Source organism: Bombus bifarius, unplaced genomic scaffold, assembly GCF_011952205.1.
Source record: "Bombus bifarius isolate JDL3187 unplaced genomic scaffold, Bbif_JDL3187 scf7180000008190, whole genome shotgun sequence".
NCBI lineage: Eukaryota > Metazoa > Arthropoda > Insecta > Hymenoptera > Apidae > Bombus > Bombus bifarius.
This window is the reverse complement of record NW_022884499.1, coordinates 315,177-337,659: the sequence shown is the minus strand read 5'-3', so window position 1 is coordinate 337,659 and position 22,483 is coordinate 315,177. Positions and strand designations below refer to the sequence as shown.

At 41.0% G+C, this 22,483-nt stretch overlaps 1 protein-coding gene across 9 annotated transcripts in view; it reads right to left on the bottom strand.

Annotated features, from left to right (window-relative positions):
- Positions 1–22,483, bottom strand: part of LOC117209695 (probable nuclear hormone receptor HR3) — a 113,760-nt gene that overhangs the window by 11,300 nt on the left and 79,977 nt on the right. For 8 of the 9 annotated variants that reach the window (XM_033451975.1, XM_033451977.1, XM_033451981.1 and 5 more), the window contains exons 2-3: positions 8,697–8,924; positions 1,156–1,321 (exon numbers count right to left, since the gene is read on the bottom strand). In XM_033451975.1, the coding sequence (XP_033307866.1) occupies positions 1,156–1,321; positions 8,697–8,924 (394 nt within the window). Of the gene's footprint in view, positions 1–1,155; positions 1,322–8,696; positions 8,925–10,282; positions 10,461–22,483 lie in introns of those variants that run through there. The other variant, XM_033451979.1, reaches the window with a different exon arrangement.

Below are 22,483 nucleotides of genomic sequence, written 5' to 3'. Positions count from 1 at the left end.
TACTAGTATAATAAGCATACTGTATAACCTCGTTGAAAGATACGAGGACGCTTGCTCAGTTGTAATGTACATTTCGATAAATTATGAAACTATTAACAAGTCTGATGTATTTTGTTTTTGTTAACATTAGAGTGCATATGTAATAAATAATTCACTAGATATCGTGTGTAGAATGCGAAATAATAATTCTATCATTAAAATTAATAAATGTTCTTATGCTTTTGAATAAGTCTATATATTTGACGATTAAATTACGATTATGTTGTGTCCATGATACGCGTATAAAATTAAGCCTGATTGGTATTGACTAATGTGCTTGGATTGCATAAAAAGGAGTCCCGGTGTTAGGTAATCATGTGTATGTTTTGCGATGTAATTATGTTATTGTATGTTTATGGAATCTATCATTGCACATATCTATGTATCACGCTAATTGTTGAAAGATAATTGTTCAATTAGCGGTATGTATCTTTTGTTTAATTGAATACACTGATCGATATATCTGATTTGGAAACGCAGCTGATGTTTTGAATTTACTTATCTTATCTGCTTTTTTTATACTGACATGACAGGAAAGAAAAATTTACACCAACAATACAAAACAGAACTTCTTTGAGACTGCAGGATTATTAGAAGCTGTGAAGTTGAAGTTACGTCTGATTAGTTTAGTTATGTTATGTCTGATGTCACTTATTATTAGTCACATAAATAGATCAATCGTATCATATTTTTCGCTTTAAGTTTTGCGTTTTCTTTTTGTCATCTAAATATCTCACAGTTTAATTAGAAGTTCAATATTATCTTAGTATGACTAATGTATCAAATGAAGCTTGAATCAACAATGTACGTGAAATGTAATGTTTTCAGAGAAATACGAGTATAATATCCATAAAATTCTAATTAATTTCCTTGTAGACTATATTACAGCTCTTGTACACCTATAACATTGCTATTATTAATTTCGTTAGGTAATTCAGAATAATCAGTATTTTCATTAACCTTCTGAAGCTTCCAATATATACCATATAATATGCAAATACATTATAAGACTCAATCAATAAAATGACAAGATGAATTTACATTTATTTCTTACAATCATTAATGATATTTCACGATCATTTACATCTGACGTGAAATTACTTTAGACTAACTTACCCGCCATTGAAAGGGTGATGCTGATCCGAACTGCTTGGGGTCTGATGTTCAAACACACTGCTATCGGGCGCTGTCTCAGAGGCCGCTCTCATTTGTGCCTTGTGGAACCTAACTTCGTCCTCGACCTTCTCTCTTTGCTTCTTCGACATGCGCCCGAATTTAACGGCTGCAACATGAATCATATCACTTCGTTGCAGTATCTTTCGACGTTTACCGCAAAATCTAAATTTAAACTTGTCCTCTATCAAACTCATATAACAACTAGTTAGCAAGAGAATCACTTAAATTTTTAATGTGTTTTATTCTTAATTAAATAGTCGATGTCCTCAATTAACTACCAGAAATCAAGAGGCGCAGAGAAGAAATGATACAAGTGATGATATCCTTAGTTTGGAAAACTGGCTAAACTTAAATTTCAATGCCCTACGATTAAAGTTTTGTGTACGAGAGCAAATTAAGATTTCCAACAATTTTTTTAATAAATGTGGAATTTAGAAAGCATTTAACCGTCATATTTTAGGTAGATTGTGTAGTACATAAAATTGTAAAAATATAGATACATAAGTAATATTCAAGTATAATGTTATAAAGAAAAATAAATAAGCAAAAATGCCCTTCAAACATTACGGCTCATTATTAAATTCATAAATACTTGGAAAATATCAACAGTCCCTTGATAACTACAAAGCTTATCTTATATTTAAAAAAAACGCGCTGCTATTACTATTCCACCGATCCTAATTCCAGGCTGTAACTTCTTTCCCTCATTACAAATCTGTAATCAGTAATTTCTCTTCAACAACGTCATACCAAAGCTAAACATATATTACATCAACGAAAATTACCAATTTTGGATCGATGATCTTCTTCTTAAGTATTGTATGTATTTCGATCGCTGTATACATATGTATCTCATGGTGTGACTCGATCATTGTACACGGGTTAATTGACTAGTCTCGATTCGATCAAACTTCGGAAGAAACGTCTTTAATAAAGATCAAAGATCGACGAAGCACATATATACATGTATATAATCCTGTTTATAAAGTGGTCGCTGAACAACGCTACAAAGAAACGTTCTGATTCGAAGAACGCGGAAGTTCTTTGCATCTCTCGGACTTCTTCGTCGTTATCGCCGGCTCAGATGCACCCACCCATCCCAGTGACGTCACTGCACCACGAACACTATGACAGAAGAGCGCGCGCGATACGCTACGTCACGTGAAGCGTTCAACAACCGCTAGAACCTGAATCGTTCGTCTTCCTTTTTCTTCCGTGTTCTCCAGTTTCTCAAGTTCATTCGCGAGTTCAGACGAGACGCGCCTCTTTTCAAACGAGCTATTGTTGCGGCGGCTTCTGATTGCTTCGAAAATTGATCTTCCTTCCGGCGAAATTTGAATCCGTGTGATTTAGGGCTTCGATTCGCACGAAACGAGACTAGGAGAGCCGAGAAATACGATTGGTAACGAAGTTTTGAATCTTGTTTATTTCGACATAAATTGATAAGATTGGTATAATTGATTAGAGGAAGTTACTTGCGATGAAGTTACTTTCGTTGGTAAAATTGATCTCTACCAGACTGTATGATTTAGTTTTTGATTCGAATAAAATAGGACGAGTAAAGTCGGAAAGAACGTTTGATACTAATTATGTTTATTCGGAGCTTAATTTATAAGATTAATTATTTCAAAGGAATTGCTTGTAAAATTATTTTCGTTGTTAAAATTGATCTTCCTTCAGAACAAATTTTTGTCTATGTGACCTTAGCTTCGATTTGTATGAAATAAGACAAGTAAGATCATAGATAAACGTTACAAAATCGCCAATTATGTTTATTCAAAATTAAATTTAATTTCATGATCTTGATTCTTTGTTCACTCAGCAAAGATAGTTGCATAAATTTGCATAAAATTTTGTATAAAATAACTTGCATAAAAATTTTAAGGGATCGAGAGCTATAATTGACCTGATATATGACATTTTAAAAGTACAGTGTGGTTCGTTTTAACGATCCCCATCTACTCAGCTGAGTGCTTTCGTTACTCTTATGCAGGGATTTCAAAGTGTTAAAAATAGGTCCAATTGTAAGTATCCTATGAGCGATTTGACTCGAAGACCTTATGAACCAACTTTATTTGAATTCATAAAAAAGAATCAGATAGACAGATCTCTAGCAAGTAACTTTTTCAATTAGTATTACGTAAACTTTCTCTGCTGAACAGATTGATATAATTAATATTACGTAAACTACTTAACTCTCAACAATAAAATCTCACCAACCTCCCTTATAAATCAATGACCCAAGTAATAACGAAAATTCAATTTTCTTACATTATCAAATTCCGTATATTACATTAGTCCTTTCGTTTCTAGTACTAGCTCTAATCATAATCTATGGATCGGTCTATAGATGCGCTAACATAGTCGTCGTCCAAAAACAGCCCGTAGCTACTAATATTACCTATTCCTAGTCATCACCCAAACCACGGCAATGTACATCCAATAAACATACACGTATTCAACTACTATTCTATCGATATTATCGACGTTTCTTTTTCCTACTCTACGATAACAACATACCCAAACTTGCTCCAGCAAAACACATAAAAAACAAATAACTATATCGGTAATACAATTGAACCGAAAAAAGACACAAACTGAAATCAAGATTTCAATCAAATCCTCCCCACGACTCTCGCATTGACATCTGAAAAACCGGAGTTTAGCGTTAGAAAGAGAAAAGAGGAGGGGGGGGGAGCGGTGCTTCCGTCCGTCCTCTCTAAAACGCATTTCGATGCACTCACGACGAATCTCGAGCGGTCGGTTGTGCGACCGCATACGCATGACTTGACGCACACATTCAGGCGCGCGCGCGTGCACACACACATCAGTTTGGTACCGTCCCGCTCTCGGGGACGGGGTTGTTGGTTACGCGCGAGAGAGAAATGTGAGCCGTTGGTGAACGAGACGCGTGAAAAATGGGAAAGAGAAAGAGAGACACGAGTCGCGAGACGTCAGCTGCCAGCTGAAACCGCTATCGGGATCGCCCGCGGAGGAAAACGAGAGAGAGAAGCTCTAGCCGGACGACGGAGAGGCAGAAGCGGAGGGTGATCGACCGAACGCGGCAAACGAGCGACCGAGAAAGCAGACTGGGGATTCTGATGAAGCAACGAGGAGGCAACGACAGAGGGAAAGAGCGTGACAACGCTGGCAGAAAGGGAGGGAGAGAAAGATGACAACAGGAAGAGTATGCGCTCGCGCGCGCGCATCACCGGTAGCACACGATGCACTCTCCTCTGAGCGTATATGAGAGCGCATACTGCAACGAGACGAGGACAAGAAGACTGGCTCCTTATCAACCGACGCAAATACTCCCGGACGCCGGCTTGTGAGAAGCAACGCGATTATCATGCCGAATCTATGTACATCGGGGAGGATTTGTTCTCGTTGCTCGAGATGTTCCTCTTTCGGATAGCATATCAAGCCATTTAAGGGATTCCAGCGTGTCCAGGGGTGCGCGACGCGCGACCAACACACCTCGCGGTGAGGATTCAACGAATGGGACGTCAATGACCTCACGGCGGAGCGTTCGGTCGTGAGGTATTCGACGTTTCGGTTTTGACAGCCTGTTGGGAGAAGGGGGACAGGGTAGGCAGTCTGGAAACTTGATGTGTCGGGAATGCTGGGTTTGAGGATGAAGAATTTGGGATTGGGAAAAGGGTTGTAGAATTCTTGGAAATGTAATTAATATATTGGCGATCGAAAGAGTTTGAATATATCTGTAATGCTATTTCTATAGAATTCTTAAAAATCCTCATTTAACGGTCCTTTCTATAGAAATGCTGCCTTTAACCTAAATTCCACCAGGACCTACAGGCCCTATTTCTTCTAAGGTCTAAGATCTGCTAGAGAATGTGATAGATGAGTTCACTATAAATACACCTTCTTCCTCTTTTTCCTTATTCTTCCTCCTTTCCTCTTTCACTTTACTATAATTCCACAAATAGTTCTAAAATAGATTTTAAAAAAATTCATTAAAAAATGCTATGAAATCTAAAGCTAGAGGATGTCTAAAATTTCTTGAAATTCCATTTCTTTCTGCTATCTGCTTCATTAGTCATAAGAGATTATGAGCGTAAATTTTTCAAGAAGTCAAAGTTCATGATAACAGGATCTTATTCTAAAATATTCGAGAATATTTATGAATCTCGTCGGCGAAGGTGAACGGTTGATTAACAAAAAATGCAGATATTTTGAATCGACTGCTTGATAAATGCTATTTTAATCTGTCGACTAAGGGAGGATGTTCTTTGAAGGAGCAGCATGGCGTACAGAAGAGATGAAGATCGATTGGATCCTTATCAAGCATTTGCAAACGATGACTGGTGAGGAGACGGTCGATTATTATCGAAGAACCAACTTGCACGATTAGGATAATATTTCCAAACTCGTTCTTTCTACCTCACAATTTAATCTTATTTAAATCTCGAACTATTCCTATTTAATTCCTTTTTCATCGTTTACAATATAGAGAAATTTTAAAAACAATTTTTTTATTGATTTTAAGGACTGCAGAGAAATATGTTAATTTTAAATCGTGACAATATAAGATGAACAATTAGATCGGCAGCAAAGTCCGTTCTTTCATATCAAAAACAGCTGCGATTCCATTCAGACGCGACCGCAATGTCCTGCTTTTCGGCTGCTACTTTATCGAACGTGGCTTTTTATCTAACGGCAGAAACCTGGAAGCTCGGAGAGTATTCATTAAAAAACTTTATGAGCACTCGCAAAAACGAACTGTCGAAACAACCTCTATGAAACACTTCAACACACGTAGACGTGCTTCGACATAACGTGAAGATTCAAAAAAAGATGATCCTTCTTTTAACAATAATTATACGTTTATGTTGTTATGACGACAATTTTTTTAAAGCGATTAGGATTCTTTCAATTCTTTACATGATGACCAATTCATCAAATATCGTACAGTGTGTCAGATTTGCACGAATACATGAAATTGCATTTCAAGTTATTAAAATTACAAGAATTACAAGTTGGACGGGCGGATGTAATATTGAATTTGTATCTTCTGGTACGAATTATTTTTCATTATAGAGATCTATACAAAATTTTAGAATATATTTATATAAATATATTTTATTTTATTTAAATTTTATTTATATAATTTTAAAATTATATAAATTTATATAAATGAGATTTATAATTATTAAAATATAATATATATATATTATTATAATATATTATATATATATTATTATAATAATTAAAATTATAAAATATATATTAAATATATTTAAAATATATAAAATATATAACAAACTAGAATAAAGTTTAACTATTTTCCACGCTATGTACCTACAGTGATGGGCGAAAGAAAGATTGAAAGATAGGAGGTACGAAGCAAAATTACATTTGACACGAGCAGTGAATAAATATAATATACTTTGAAATTGATGACTGTCATCAATATGATAAAAGGTTATTAATATCCATAGTGTAGCATTTTTTAACTGTCCTTCCTTACCACTGTACATGCAGAACATAATGAAATTCTTTATCTCAAAGAAATATCTAATTCAAAGGAATGTCTAATTGAAAGAAATATTTTAAGTTAATGCTTCGCGATAAAAGGACAGATTCCTCAAATCGAAGAAATACCTAAAATTAATTTATTTTCCACAAAAAATTTTATCTATCCTATCATTTCAATTGCATTCTTCCAATCTTTGTCAAATTCATAAGATTTCTCCGATAAAACCGACATTCAACCACGTGAAAATCTAAAAAGCTACCTGCAGCCACATCGCCGGGGCACAGACCTGAACGCTTGCGCGTGAATGTCGTTAAACGTGTCCAAGACATCTCGTGTAAGTAAGTACTCAGGGTCCGATAAGGTGGAGCAACGTGGTAAGAGGCCTAGCTGCACCGAGAGGAGAGCGAAAGAGCGAGAAAGAGAGAATCGTGCGGGGGTGTTGAGACGTGGCGGAGGTTCGGGTCGAGAGGGGGCTGGACAGCCTCCGATAAAGGGTCGTACACCCCGAGAGGCACGCGTGGCCGCTGCTATCCCCGTGTATCTGATTTGACGAGTTCTTTCTCTCTCTCTCTTTTTCTCTCTCTCTCTGTTGAATGTTTACGTGTGACGTCGCCATGGTAATGCGCTTCAACGTAAATTCGCAAAAATTTCGAATCGATCGAAACGAATAAAACTGACAAAACGTTGCCACTCTGAAACGTTTTCAAACACATACATTTGCATCGATCCGTCCATTGTGACATTCGTATCCCGTGAATTGGCTTTTGTTGAAAATTTGCTATAACGTTCCATAGAGAACATCGTTTTGGGAATAATACGCAGCAATTTACGTTATTGAAACACAAAGTTGTTTTTTAATTTGACAACTTTTAGGTTTCTTTTTTTTCGACATTGTGTATAAACGTTTATATGCAAACGTCGATCACTTTTATAGGACGCGTACGTGTATTCAGAGTATAAATCGATGCAATGTGGTATTATAAAAGCCGAACAAATACACACCGCACGTTAGCTGCTTTCATAAATATGAATCGTGACATCGAAAGGGATAAAAAAAAATAATATATTGAATCGTATAATCGTGATATAAATTTCATTTTGTAATTGACCATTCTGTTATATTCGGTAGAACAGAATGCACATATGAGTGTATGTCGTAGAACGTACACGTTCACGTGTCGCGTAATTAAACTCGATGATAGCACTCGAAACAAAGAAATTCCATTTCCATATCGACGCTCGTGATTTGTTGGATCGTTGCTGGAACTTCTAACGCGACACTTATACATAAGCATTATCGTATAGTTCATTTGTTTACCAATTCCTTTCTTTCCACCCCTAGCCGTAGATAATAAAAATCGAACAATTCATCATAACTATCTAAAATGCATTAGAAACCGAATATAAATCAAGAGCGGGAAAAATACGATAATGTTATTTCTGTTGGTTTACTGAGTTTTATATTGATATCTAAAAGGAATATAACATAAATAAATAAACTCAAATATTGCATAGTTGAATAACCTGTTAAATCCAAAAGTCTAATAAACTTTTATTAAAAAAAAAACAATAGCATACCTAGTGTTGGGACAATCAATATTTTTGTAATATTCACGAGGACAGGAAAAATACGTATAAAATTCGAAAACCAAATAAACAGGCAAGAATTGATTGAAAGAATATTAAATTTGAAAAAAGTTGTTTTTCTGCTGAGAACGTAAAGCTTGGTTATCATTATCTTCCCTTATAGCCCCCAAATATTAAGAAGCAACAAACGATACCAGTTTCTGTTAGTTTTACTATAAGTGTTTACATTAATCGATGGAAATATATCCACGGATAAATTTCCAAGAGAGTGACATCGTTTTCTAAGTAGCAGTCGTTACGTTGTTCGTTAGAGATGCTAACGTAAACTAACGCGAGTCCGTGACAACCTTGAGGTTCTCCGAGAAAACAGAGGCTCCAACCAACGATATGCACTCACCATCTCTAGACATGCCGAGGCGTAGGCACTTTTGCAACCGACAGTACTGGCACCGGTTTCTGTTTACACGGTCGACCACGCAATTCTTGTTCCGCGGACATTGATAGTTGACGACCGACGACTGAGACCGCCTGAAGAAGCCTTTGCAGCCCTCGCAGGTGATCACGCCATAATGAACGCCGCTGCTCTTGTCGCCACACACCTTGCACGGGATTATTTCGATCTGGGCTGAAAGCAATAAACAAAGGAAAACGTTAAATTGTCTGTAACACCAAGTGTCAATCGAAGACTGATACAATAATCAAAAAGTAACTAATTAGAGATTCAGTCGTTGCACGTTACATATAAAGTCCGGTTACATTAAGTTTTTTCATCTGGTAGATTAATTGATATTGATTAGAGGTTATTTTCGTAAAATTTTGTTTTTTAGGTAAAGAAAGTTTTCGTATCTTAATCTTGAATTGCTCTGTATATCAATGCTCGAATTGATTTCTGAGTCGCCCCAATATGAAATTTAAATCTACATTTATAAACTATAATTGTAAGATTCAAATAATTGATGATTATTGATTGTAGGATACTTCGTCATATGTTATTTATACAGATTTTATTTCACTCGTGTGCTCATTTAAGAAAACATGAATGAATTTATTACTCAACCTAGTTTCATTTCTCCTTTCTCCTAATTCCTATTTCTGCATGCAATTCATTGTTAATTGTTTACCACTTAAACCAATGTCCAATGTTCAGTTCAAGACATTTATTTACTCTTTCATCATTTCTTGATAACGTGTATCAAAGAGGAAGGACTGAAACGTCTGACGTTTTATATGTTGCCACTTTATTCCTGGCTCGTCGAAGTTCATCACACCATCGGTCGTTCTCGCATAGTATATTTATGGATAACCTTTCGATTGGGAGACAATACTACACGGCGGATTCTGTAGCGATGCAACCGCGGCAAACCGTTCGAATGTATCGTAAGCTATCTACCAGGGAGTCACACCAGAGATTTCCTATCACTTTAATGTGTCGCGATAAAGCGGAGGATAAACGTGGCCGGCGTTTCTGTTAGGAAATCAAAGCTAGAAAGAAACGCAGCCACTTTGCACCGCGAATACCATGTCAGGCAGAAAGACGCCTTTCATGTATAAGTGTTTCTACAAATCGCAACTCCTTATCCCGGATGCACTCCCATCAAATCTTAAAAATCGCCTCTAAAAGATATCTTTGTCTCGTGTCGACGAGGAAGACGTGACTAAAGTTTCGTGCTAAAATCCTGTTTCCTCTATCACGTAAACAATTGCGATAAGGCGAAAGGAATATCCATGTGTCATAGTTGTATGTTCTCAGATATAAGATAATAAAATTATTTTAACGAGATGTTTCTTGCTGTTTTAAAAAAAATAGGAGCTGCTTTAATCGAGAAGAATATTTTGTGTAATGTTCTACGAAATATGTAATATCATTTTCCGATTCTATTTAGAATGTAAATTCAATGCATCAATTAAATTGTATTAATATACTTCTATATTTGAAGATGGGACAGAGTTCGAAGTATTCAAATTTGCCATAGTTTAGAGTACCTCGTATAGAATTAACTTGGAGTCTAACTGGATCGTCCAAAAGGTTATTTTCTGGACTGGGAGTTTGCACTGATACCCTGGTTCTCGTCGTTTCTGGCGGTTGAGGGCTCGTACTGTCCGCCCCCCAACTTGGCCCACCGAATGTTGAGAGACTTCCCTCCATTTACGTTTCACACTAGGGTGTTTCATTTAAAATCCACCAACAACCCTTACATATGAACACATATTACGGTGGTATTTCGCTGAATTTTCACAATCCTTTTAACCATCCATCGTTCGCGCGTTACAGTTCACATCATATAACTGCCGCTATCGCCCCACCAACTTGTGACAACTTTCCACAGCGAAAAACAATCGTGAAGAGTTTCCACAACTTAGTCATCGAACTGACTCAAGATGTCGTCCCATCGATTGTGAGATGGTATATGGAACAGAACACTGTGAGTACTCTATTCCGAACACGTTTCACGCTGTATCCTGCAAAGAGGGCGGGATAGGATGTCCCACGGACACACGAAGAATTTTTCTTCAGCAGTCTAAAGAGGATCGTTTGTCGAAGAAAATTTGTGCTGACACATAATCGATTCTAGCTCGATCGATGGAGCTGCATGAGCACAATCACCGAGAGAATGTAGCTTCTTGAATATAATTCACGTGCTAACCAGATACTTTCCTTAAAATGCTGCAATACGAAAATAGTCTTCGAACTTTTATATTCGTCTTACTGCCCTCTGCTGAAATCGTGGAATTATTGGTCATAACAATATCGGAAAGACGACGAAAACGAATGAAGGGATGTTGGGAATGAACGAGGCGGCGAAAATTTGCGTTCCAATATTCCACGGAACAATTTCCAGTCATGTCTATTTATACGCTTTCTAACCTAAATTTTGACCAAGAATACATCCCGATCTCTGTGCGAAGCAACCCCTAAATCAATCGCGGCTTATGGGTCGCGATTTCGAACGCGCCATCGAATATGGAATGCGCGCGACAAATTCCCGTCTCGGGCTTAAACCTCATTGATCACCACACGCTTGCTTCTCCTTCGCATACGAACGAACGATCTACCACGCGATACCAATCAAAATCATCCAGCCTACAGCCTTCGTTCGCCTCTTGCGGGCGAAAACGATTGAAAAAGTTGGATAACGCGTGGAAACGAAGTCGGAACCGGGAAAGACGCGATGGAACGGAGGGAAAAAGTAGAAATGCGGCTGCTGCAGTGGCTCCCGTTGCCCTCTATTTTCGTTCTCAGCTCGGTAATGCAGCGTCTACATCGTGTGCTGCGAGGGCGCTAAAGCGAGACAGAAGAAAGAGGGTGTGCTAGAGCAGGAAGAAGGAGAGAACCAGCGAGGCTACCGAAGAAAGAGAGAAAAGAGGAACGATGTTCACATGCTTTGTATATTATATATGTATACGTACATATGTATATGCATACATACATGTGTGCATTGTATGTGAATGTGTTTGTATATATAAGTATCAATGTATATATGCACGAATATATACATATATGTAATGCATGGATGTAAGTATGGGTAAATATACTATATGTAGGATGTGTATGTACATATGTATGCATGTATGTATATGTGCACGAATGTACCTATGTATATATGCATGTAAGTATGTATGAATATATGCGTATATGTACTTACACATCTATGTATGTAGGCATATACTATATATACATATACGTGTATTTATGTATATGAGAACGCGCACGCGAATGTACACACATGCACGTGTGTTAGTGCATCATTCGTACAAGCTGCCGGCTACTGTATTGGAGCGAGGAAGATTCGAAGCGGCTCGTGTCTGTATATCGTGCTTCTCTCGTCCAACAACTCTAGCGCCACGAGTAGCGTCGAGGCGCTTGCACCATACGGTCGAACATTACATAACCGAGAACGATGAACCCAGAGTACAGTCACCCGGCACGCTCGCATCTTTGATGTGCGTCATGCCGTTGCCTCGAGGAGAGTGCACAGCGCTTACTATATACCCCGGAACTCCCGAAATCGAAGCCACTTTGTGCCGTGGTTATAGCTTTGTCCGGCCATGCCTCGGCAACTTTAGCCTTTCCCCTTAGATATGCATACATGTTCCTACATGTGCATACGAATCACGGTAAATACGCGTGTGGAATCGACCAACGGAAGCAGAGTGTATTCTGTGTTTGCCAGATCGCGGAAACAGAGCTCGACGTTTGACGTTCGATTTCGTGAGGACGGCTGGAACTTGTCCAGATCTTGAAACGATCGGACGTGTATATACCATGGAACGATTCGCGAATAGAATCAGTGACGTCCTCCAGACTTTTCCACTTGTTTGTAGAGAGAATTACGGGATCGAGCACGATATCGTTCGATCTGACCGCCACGACAGATCACGATATATTTACTGTATTATTAACGGAGTCATCGAAATCATTCAGCCTCAGAAATATTTTAAGAATGTCATATTGTGATGGCTAGAGCAAGTTCTTATATGAACAACTATGGAGGAAAGCAGAATAATACAAAGAAACAATTATACAAAGAAATTCGTTTCACACTTTTTTTGGAATTACTGACGTCCTCTATAATTAGGTGGCTTACTTTTGTCCTCTTTAGTTAAAACGTTCCATCTATTGCAAAATTAAAGGAAACTGAAGTTTTAACGTTCTCTTTGTTCCACCTTTATTCGTCTCGTATAACTTTACTTTAAACTACAAGGAACTTAAAATATTTCAACGTATCTTGAAAGATGAAAAATTCTATATAAGACATTTTAGCTAAGGAGAGAAGACTTCTGAAAACGTACTTATATCTATGAACTGCAATGAAATTCCAATTACGGACGAAGGAAAACTTAGGGCGAAGAAAAGGTCGTAGAAACGGTGTGAATGAAAAGGAATCTTGTTAAGTTTTTCTCGTCCTCGTAATCAAAGCCATCCAGTCACATTGTTTCGTATGGAGTCTCCACTTGGTTCGAAATATGTACATATGTACTTTCGATGCTCTGAATGATACTACGCACAGGGATAAATAAATAGAGCTGGACGGCGAAAAGATATCATTAGCTACGGTACCGATTAAGTCGAAACCAGTTAATCACATAACTCCGTGAGTTCGTTCGAGTGGCTGACCCAAGATTTTCCAGACAGGGACAGGAACGAAGAATAGAGTAAATAGAAAGAGACAAATAGTAGAGTGAGCGTGTTGCATCTAGAACACTCGAAACTTAAGCCCGATCGTCAAGTAAGCTCCTTCTCGAGCAGTTCTAGTTGAAGATTTTAGGACGATGGTCAACATATGCAACGTTGCTAATATGTCCGGGAATAATGAAATTCGAATCATTTCCTTCTGTTTCAAACCTAAACTGGTTTTATTCGCCATAATTTAAGGAGAAACAAAGGTAAATGTGGGGAAAGAAATGCATGCTCTGAAAAATATAGGTTAAAGTATAAATAAATATAGAGTATATTATTACTAAGTCAGATGTTATAGAGAATTAAAGTGCCAGACGGAGAAATAGGCGTCATCAAACTTTTACGACGCGAGGTAAAAAAGAGATGATCGAAATAAATAAAATGTCTTTTATTTGAAAAGACTATTACGAACGTCTATCACCGGTAGAGATATTAAAGGTTTCTGACTTGAGATAGTTCGAAACAGCAGTTACAATTTCCAGTGAAATCTAATTGTAAGGCAACCTGACGTTTACCAAATCGAATCAATAAGTTCGGTGTTCGTTGTTTCGAGATAACGATTAATTCACCAGCGAACTAGAATATTGAGCAGCCACGAGATTTTGCATAATTTTGTGTACAATTCGTCTAATAGACAGCGATCGAGTATCAATATTGCATAGACGATGCTTCAAACAATCGGAGGAAAATTAATGACTCCAAGCATAAACATGGTTTCTTGGTTACATAGTAACGCATCAGCCACATATTGCAACGATCTCTTATTTACGATTGCTGGAAGCTATTAGCTGTTTCCGACGACACACGAGAGAATCGTGTATTTTTATCCTTATGTAAGCGTGCTTTCTTTGGAGTGTGAATCGAATCGACGAAAAGAGAAATTCGGCGACGAATATTCAACGATACCGAGGAGACACTAGATCCATATTTCACTTTGCCTCTTATGCTACCTATAGTCGGATCATCCGACGAATGAAATCCGCTTCTGTTTTGCACAGAATCGAGTAGAAAGTGGTCAAAGGTTCCGACTATTACAGGTAGACGTGAATTCGCAGCTCGACAGCGTGAAAATTGGGAACGCATAAGTGACTTTGGTTACCGATGGAACGGTGTGGAATACCAATCAAGAGAAACTTACAGTGCGACAAAGTGAAACAAGGAACGAGCTTTAGAGTCGTGCTCACGCAAGCAAGCAAGTAAGCAAATCAGCAACGTGTCGACACGCCGGCCAACTTTAACCGAGTTGTAATATCCAGTTGTGACAGAGCGTGGCGCGTAATCAACATATCGCTATCTCGCTGACATCTATCGTTCAACGACGTCGATGAATATCGGCGGCGGAGTATCTTCCTCGCGTTACCTAGTCACACGACAGTTCTGTCAATCTTTCGGCTCCATTTACCGTCGTCGTATGTCGAACGGACACGTCATGCCGGGCACCTTCCGCTCGAGAAGGAGATTTCCTAACGCGGCAGGACGGTTCTCGATCATTTTCGGAGCACACCGTGTCCCAAAGAAGCGACGCGTGAATCGTTCACAAATAGCCGATCGTTTCCACCGCGGCAGAAACTCCCACACCGCGAGTAGGCGCGAAACGTCGCTAGGTGCCGCGCAAGCGCCGCATGTAAAACGTAATGTGTACACTGTACACGTACAGAGAGAGGTGTGTACGTAATGTGTACACGGACGACTGAACGCGCGCATTCACGCACTCACGTACGCACTATGAGCACACACCACGGGAAACGCGTACACAGACGGGAGGAGGTCGCGCGTTTTCCACCTGGAGCCTTTCCAGCCACGATGATCACTTTGTTGGCTGCACTTAACACGCACGCACACGGAATGCAACGTCGAACGGCGGAGCCAGCTTGTCCCGGTAACACATCGACGGCACCATCGTCGTTTTCTTCTTCATTGTCTGGCGTGGTGTTCGACCGAAGGCCGACCATGAAAACACGCCGAATTTCGTGTATCTCGTGGTATTTCGAAACGCGAAGAACCGCAACGTCTTCGATCGCGCATGGAGCACTCGAGCAGAGGTGGCGAGTAGAGTGCTGCTGGAGCAATGGCAACGGGAGACAGAGAAAGGGGAGAAAGGAGAATGGAGAGTGCGAAGAAAGAAAGGAAGAGGGCCGAACGAGGAAAATGCTGGTGTAACGCGAGCGGAGAAACGACGGAGGCGAACGTACTCTTCGACCGAGCGGGACCACTGGCACGCACGCATGCACGCGCCCGCACGCAAGCACGCACGCACACGTGTACTCATGTACACGCGCGCATACGTAGTCACGATGCCTCCACGTTTCCTTCCTCCGCGGTAATTTCGGGAGTCTCGCGTACCAACGCGTACACCGCACGTCACCACGATCCAATCGACCGTCCGATCCGAGCGGCAAAAGTGGCAAAACCAACACGCGGTACGCGTTCGTTATCTGATGTGGCGCGGCCACCACGCTTCCTACTCGGGCCCAGCGGGGAAAACTCGCGGAAACACCGTGCGACTGGCGCATTAGAATATTTCGGGGGTTTGATGAACCTCGCGGCTGTACGGGATACCCGAGTCACTGGCGGAGAAAGGAGACGAACAAAGGAAAGAGATAATGGAACTGACAAAGATGGAAAAACGAGCGAGCCGCAGGGGGCGGAGGGTAAGAAACAAAGAAAAGTAGGGGGAGAGAGATATAACAAGAGAGATAGAAAAAAATGGTAGGAGAGGGGGTAGAGCGGGAGTAACCGAGGGAAAAAAAGCATAGAAGAAGTAAAACCAGATAGATAGAGGGGAGATGGTGATAAAAAAAGACGGAAACAGAAAAAGGGGGGGTTAAAGTGTAGAAGAGGAAAAGAGAAAGAACGTTAGAAAGGAACGTGAGTGTGAGAGAGAGAGAGTGAGAGAGAAAGAGAGAAAGAGAGAGAGAGAGAGGTGTTTTTCGGGGACCGGCGTTAGCGAGTTGGCATCTCACAATATGTCAGAACTCCCCGCGCTTCCCCACCGCCGAATGACGCTACGTCGGGTCACTGAACTGTGCGCGCCTCCGCCGATGATGGCCGAGTGCCTCACCCTTCGCTCTCCCCACCCTAATGTTTCGCGTAGCCCTCCCACCACCCGCGCAAGACGACCACTACCGAGTACAGCCGAGCTGCGCCGACAAACCAAACTACGCTACGATCGTCGACTGCGCAACTCCGAACGATCACGGAAACGCACGACGAGGAACACGAGCGAGGAAGGCGGGCTTTCCGATCTCGTCCCGTGTGGCACAGCACGTTAACTTTATTAGCGCAGCTCGTTAAGGACACACCGGCTCCTAAATACACGTGCGTATCGTGTTTCCCTCGACGATGCTCGGAAATTGCCGCCTCGGAAAGTTTGTCTTTGGGGACGAGAACTGTCGCCGCTGCTACGACCGCCGCGACTAATTAAAGAACCACGATGGTTTTCCGTTTACTCTCGCCGTTTACGACTTTAACCTAAGGTTGAGTAGTCGTGGCGCGACGCGGTGTAGCCAAGACCGCGAACGCACCACCGGTTAGCAGGATTTTGGAACGGGAATAATGGATTTAGAGATTCCGCCCGATACCAACCGTATTTTACGACCAGATTTTAAACTAACGAGCGTGGCACCGGCGTTTTATGGACACTATGATTCAATAAAAATGGAGGTACGTTACTTTTATGGATATATCTTTACCTTTTATAAATTAGAAGAAGCTTGATGGACGTCATTATGACATGTCTCAAGTATCGTATCCACACAAAAAACGTTTCCTTTTTCGGAAATTTTTATTTCATTTGCCGTAAAAGCAAAAATTGCAAATACCAGACGAAGTATTATATATAAACTGCTTTTTGTTTATGTGAATGTAGAAAAATATGTAAGAAAGAGGGAAAAACTTCTGTACGACATGTATTAGATAACCTTGATTTGATATTCGCACGAGAAACTTCTCTACGGTTGCATGGGCGGAATGCAAGACTTAATCGGCGAACTCCAAGTTCTCATATTTCACAATTTCTTTTTCAATCGAACTATTGCATATCGGCCGCCACGGGATTGCTACACGGTGCGTAACAATCAGTTTTAATTTATATTCAGTGTTAATGCGATTCCACGATCGGTGTACGCTTTAGGCATTTGTGCCAAGGTCACTTTCATTTTTGTGCCGAGCATAATGCACTTAATGCAACGTGCACCGCTGCCCATTGAAAGTATTTTGATTCAACAGTCAGTCCTTCTTCACGCGCTATTGCATTTTTCATTCCCGATTCCATCTGTTGTAATGTAATCAGTGATTCGAAGTTCAAGCATAAACTATGTTCGACATGGTACACAATACTAAATCATTTTGCATACTACTTCATCTGTATCCAACAACAATGATTTATACAAAGCAAAGAAAGCAACACTTTTTTAATATCCTTAACACTCACATTAATAGTATCATTACGAAACGTCGTTTCATCTTTCTCGCCATCTCTCTCTCCCACCTAAACATGCACACATACGTTTTCCAGAAACCTCATCCCTCGAATACTCCATTTGGCCCTCTGTCCCAACATGAATTTTCAAGTTATTGCCTCTTTCCTTATAGCGTTTCCCCTTAAATCCTCCTTGCATGCACACATCATGTTCCCTTCCACCCTCCTACCCTCTTATACTTCTTTCTCACCCCTGACTTCCCCTAACTCGCCCTTATCATCAAATAACTCTTTCAGAAGTTCGTTCCTTCTCTCGGACACGCGCACGGTACTCCCCACTACCACGACTCATCCCCACCCCGTACAACTTTATTTTCCATCCTCGTCCTTCACAGACAGTTTCTCTCTCTCTTTCCCTCCGGTTCCACCCCCTCTCGCTCCACCACGTATTATTGTCTCTGCCCCCGCGGCCGCAGGCATCGCCTCCTCTCACTTCAGGCCGTTCCCTCGTTCGTCCTCCCCCTCTCCCGTGTCCCTTTCGCTCCTTCTCTCATTTATTGCATAACCGTGCACGAGGTTGCCAACCTGCGCCGCGTAATACTCTATAAATACGTTTCGCAAATAAATAATCGCCCCGGCGATATGTCTCTTTGCGCCGTTCCAGCGCCTCGACTGGGCACCGGCGACGTCGTCGTTACCACGCTTGGAATTTACACGATGAAATGGCCAGATAGCTGGAGCCGATAAGCGACCCTCGTCGATAACGAGCCGTACATGCCTCAGAATGCACGTATGCACAATGCACACACGAGGGAAGCTGAGATGCGTGCACGCATCCGACGCCCAACGTTCAGCCACTTTCTCTGTGTATAACTATATGTTCATACGTGACGATATGAGGTACGAGTTCGCTCTCGATACACTTTTTCTGCCATCGGGCTGCTGCGCGACAAACGATACTAATCGATTCTCTTCCATGTTATGTAATTTGCAAATTCGGATCAGTGTTTGGTTTTCTTCACACTTACTGATCGATACCAGTCCCTTTTACTAAGCACTTGCTTGATTTATTATTGAGTTCCACATACATATACATCTTTGCTAATAAATTCGCTGGTAATATAAATATTTTTAACATCATTAGGTATGTTTTCTTTTTCATGAAATAAGGTAGAAAATCTCTAGAAAAATTTGATCTTCTGAAATGTTCCCGTTGAGAGACGTTAAGTTACATAACAGGAACCTCCAGAGCCACTTTACAATGTAAACCTGTTTCAGTTTCGTTCCCTTTGCCTTTGCGTACGCGCCACTATTCGCCAATTCGGCGTTATATTCGACGAGGTAGTGGAAGAAAAATGGAAGAAGAACATACCGCATGTTTCGCTTGATGCCTCTTTATGTATATCTCGAGGTCGAAGGCTGCGCCATAAATGGCGAAAAATCGGCCTGATCCAGGCTTACCATGATGAACTCGGAATCGCGAACGATGAGCCGCGTGAGCCAATCGTGGTCACGCCGTCGATCAGCTGTCGGGTAAATTTACACCAGGTGAATCAGAGCTGTATGTGGCTTAGAAACATGTATCGCAAGGCGTGTTTCCACGGGAGATGTGAGGTACAACCAGTGCGGATGTCGAAACAGCTTCGATCGGTCGTAACTCCGTTAAGCGCAGAGACTTGGCGCAAATTACTCGGTCGAAGTTGATGTTTATTTCCATGACACTTAGGAACTTGCTGCGAAGTTTGTTGTCCCCTCGCGGCCCTGCTAAATGATGTCAGACATCGCAGCAAGGAAGCAGCCGAGTGACAGCGTTAATTCGCGCTGTCTTCTACGATACACTCTGTTAGAGGACCAATCGCCTCCAGTAACAAGATGCTGATACTCGAGTGGTATTTGCGTGTTGTTTTGGACAATCTCAAAATTTTGTAGGAATTGCATAATTTAATGTTTCATGCCTATATTTATTTTTGAAAGTGCTATTACAATTTCCATGTTATTGAATAATATTTTAAGTACGTTTAATACATGGACTATTTCCTACTTTTTATTTGATAAATTATAAATAAAAATCGTATACTTTGATACCTCTTATATGAATAACTGTGCATTATATGACCATATTACAGACCACATATCCGCTGTTTCATAGACTGATTTAATCTGAAACTGTTTACTCATTTTCTATATGGTAAACGAAATTCTACCTTTAAAAAAAAAGTGATTTCGGCTCATATACTTTCATCTATTATTCTATTTCTTCAATTTTCAAAATAATCAATAAATATATATTCATCTATCATGAGAAACAACCTATAAGACATTCTTCAATATATTATAATCATCGATATAAAAAATGTCGTTTTATTCGAGTTGCTCCAAAAGACACTACTCTTATTGTTAGAGATACTCCCTTAAGTCGCTACAAACAACAACAGTATTACATAACCCGTGGCTGAATCCAACACCGATCTAAGGATGACGCGGTAAACTTTAGTGCACTGTGTATGCACCACAATTAGAATCGTTTCATCTGGCAGGTCGGGCGGTACGGTGATACACCTGCACCATTGGGAGAGTTTAAAATTTCGTATGGTCTTTTCAACCGCATTGAGTCATTGTCGTGTACCTCCGTTTATTAGAAACGAGAACTTGGCTGGTCTCAGTTTATCCAAATATTTTCTCCATTTTTATTGCTTCCTTCTTAGTTCTCTATATCCGCGTAGCAGAAAGCAGACGTTGCGTGCAGTCGCTGAAGCGAGCTCACGCGTTTGTCGTCGGCAGTTGCGAGTGGCGTGAATCTCGGAATGAATGTAGGTCAGGCTATAGAATAATCAGCATGGAGGTAGATTCTTATGAACGAGTGCAAGCGTTCCGCACGCTTTTAATATTTCTCTTCTTTCTACGGCCTGTCGGCGTCGTTAACACACCACACATTCGCGGAAACGCCCGCGAATAGACTGTGCATTTTGCGTCGCGCAGCGGGGCGTTACGATTAGGATTGACATGCGATTGCGTCCCGTTCGGCTGCATCGTCCAGATTCTATCGAGGTTACCGATAAAACGTTCCCTATCGTTTGTTATCTCGCACAGAGACAACATGTTGTTTGACGTTCGGGTTACCGCAACGTCGCCGAAGAAAAAGAAACTTCGCAAAATTTTTCACTAGAATAGCTGAAGTTTGTCGTCGAATGAAGATGATACCGAATACGTTCGAGTCGACGCGAGAAAAGTTTGAGACCGATAAGATAATAGAGAACCACAGCTACCAATTTTACCCGTACGTTGCAATTTCTTGGAATTCGAATCGAACGCCGTTTTCATCTACTGGCAAGATAACGAACACGCAGTTTATTCGAGTCACCGATCTGTTTCCATCGCCTACACCCATGCATTGCTGCCTAAATATACGCGGGACAAAATATAGCGTGATGATCTTTGGGAATAAGGTACTGACTAATACATAGCTCGGAGAATCCCACGCAACGTGAATATTACCGAGACGAACATGCCTAACGTAACCGATTTTTCGATTTACCGATAGTTATTTTTAGATATTAAAGTTTCGATTCGATACTATGACTACGCCTATGTAGTCTCCATGATTGCACGGGGCAAAATGTAACGCGATAAAAGGCAACCGGTGTGATCCGTGAGAATGACCGATCTCATGGATTACGTAATAATTTAACGCGAGAACGAGAGATGCAAACGGCCCTTGGGGCCACGCAGTGCGCAACTGCGAAGGAGTCCCGCACGGTCGCACAGACAAGAATGACCGTTACAGTTTCCTTAAGCGAATTCAGATGTGGCAACGCTTGCGACACTGCGATGCCGGCATGGACATGGTGCGGCGTGGCGCGGCGGTCGATCGACGGTGTCGACCGGTGCCAAAATCGCTCGAAAAGATTTTTGAATTTGGGCCGGGCCGGACGCGAATAGCTCGGAAACGCATCGGCCGATTCAACCGGTTCAACATTGTCTTCCGTTTCTCGTGGTCATTCATTATGTATTTTCGTCGCACGCAGTCTCTGCTGCGGACGCGTACGTCGCGGATAAATTGTGGTCCGTTACGCGCACGAATTTATCGTATCAGGCTATGCTACGTCGGTGCACCGGCCGCGAATACGGGACTGATTTGCATCTCTGCTCGTCGGTCGACTTTAACAACGACGCGATTCGCGTCCCTCCGAGTCACGCTCTCCGGATCGTTCGATACTTTTTCATTCGTCAGCAGACCATGGCGCGTGTCGTTAGTCGGTGAGGCTTTTCGTCGATACTCGTGGAAATCTCGAGTAGAGCCCCACAGCATTTTCTAGTTTTGGCTGCTAAAATCGATCGCTGGAATATTTTGTGGCACGGCAACGGTGCATGCCGGTAAGAGACCGTATCTTCCAGCGACATCTACTATCCGAAAACTCGGACGCTTGAAAAAAGAGCCGGATTGTATAAACGCGAAGAGCGGTCGCGTTCTTCCCGATGCCATTTACCTTCCGTCCCTCCAGACGATGTTATCTGTTTATGTTAGCGCTTCGATTTTACGAACGTGGACACGCGCGGGTCTATCGACAGTGCGTTTATCCTGTAA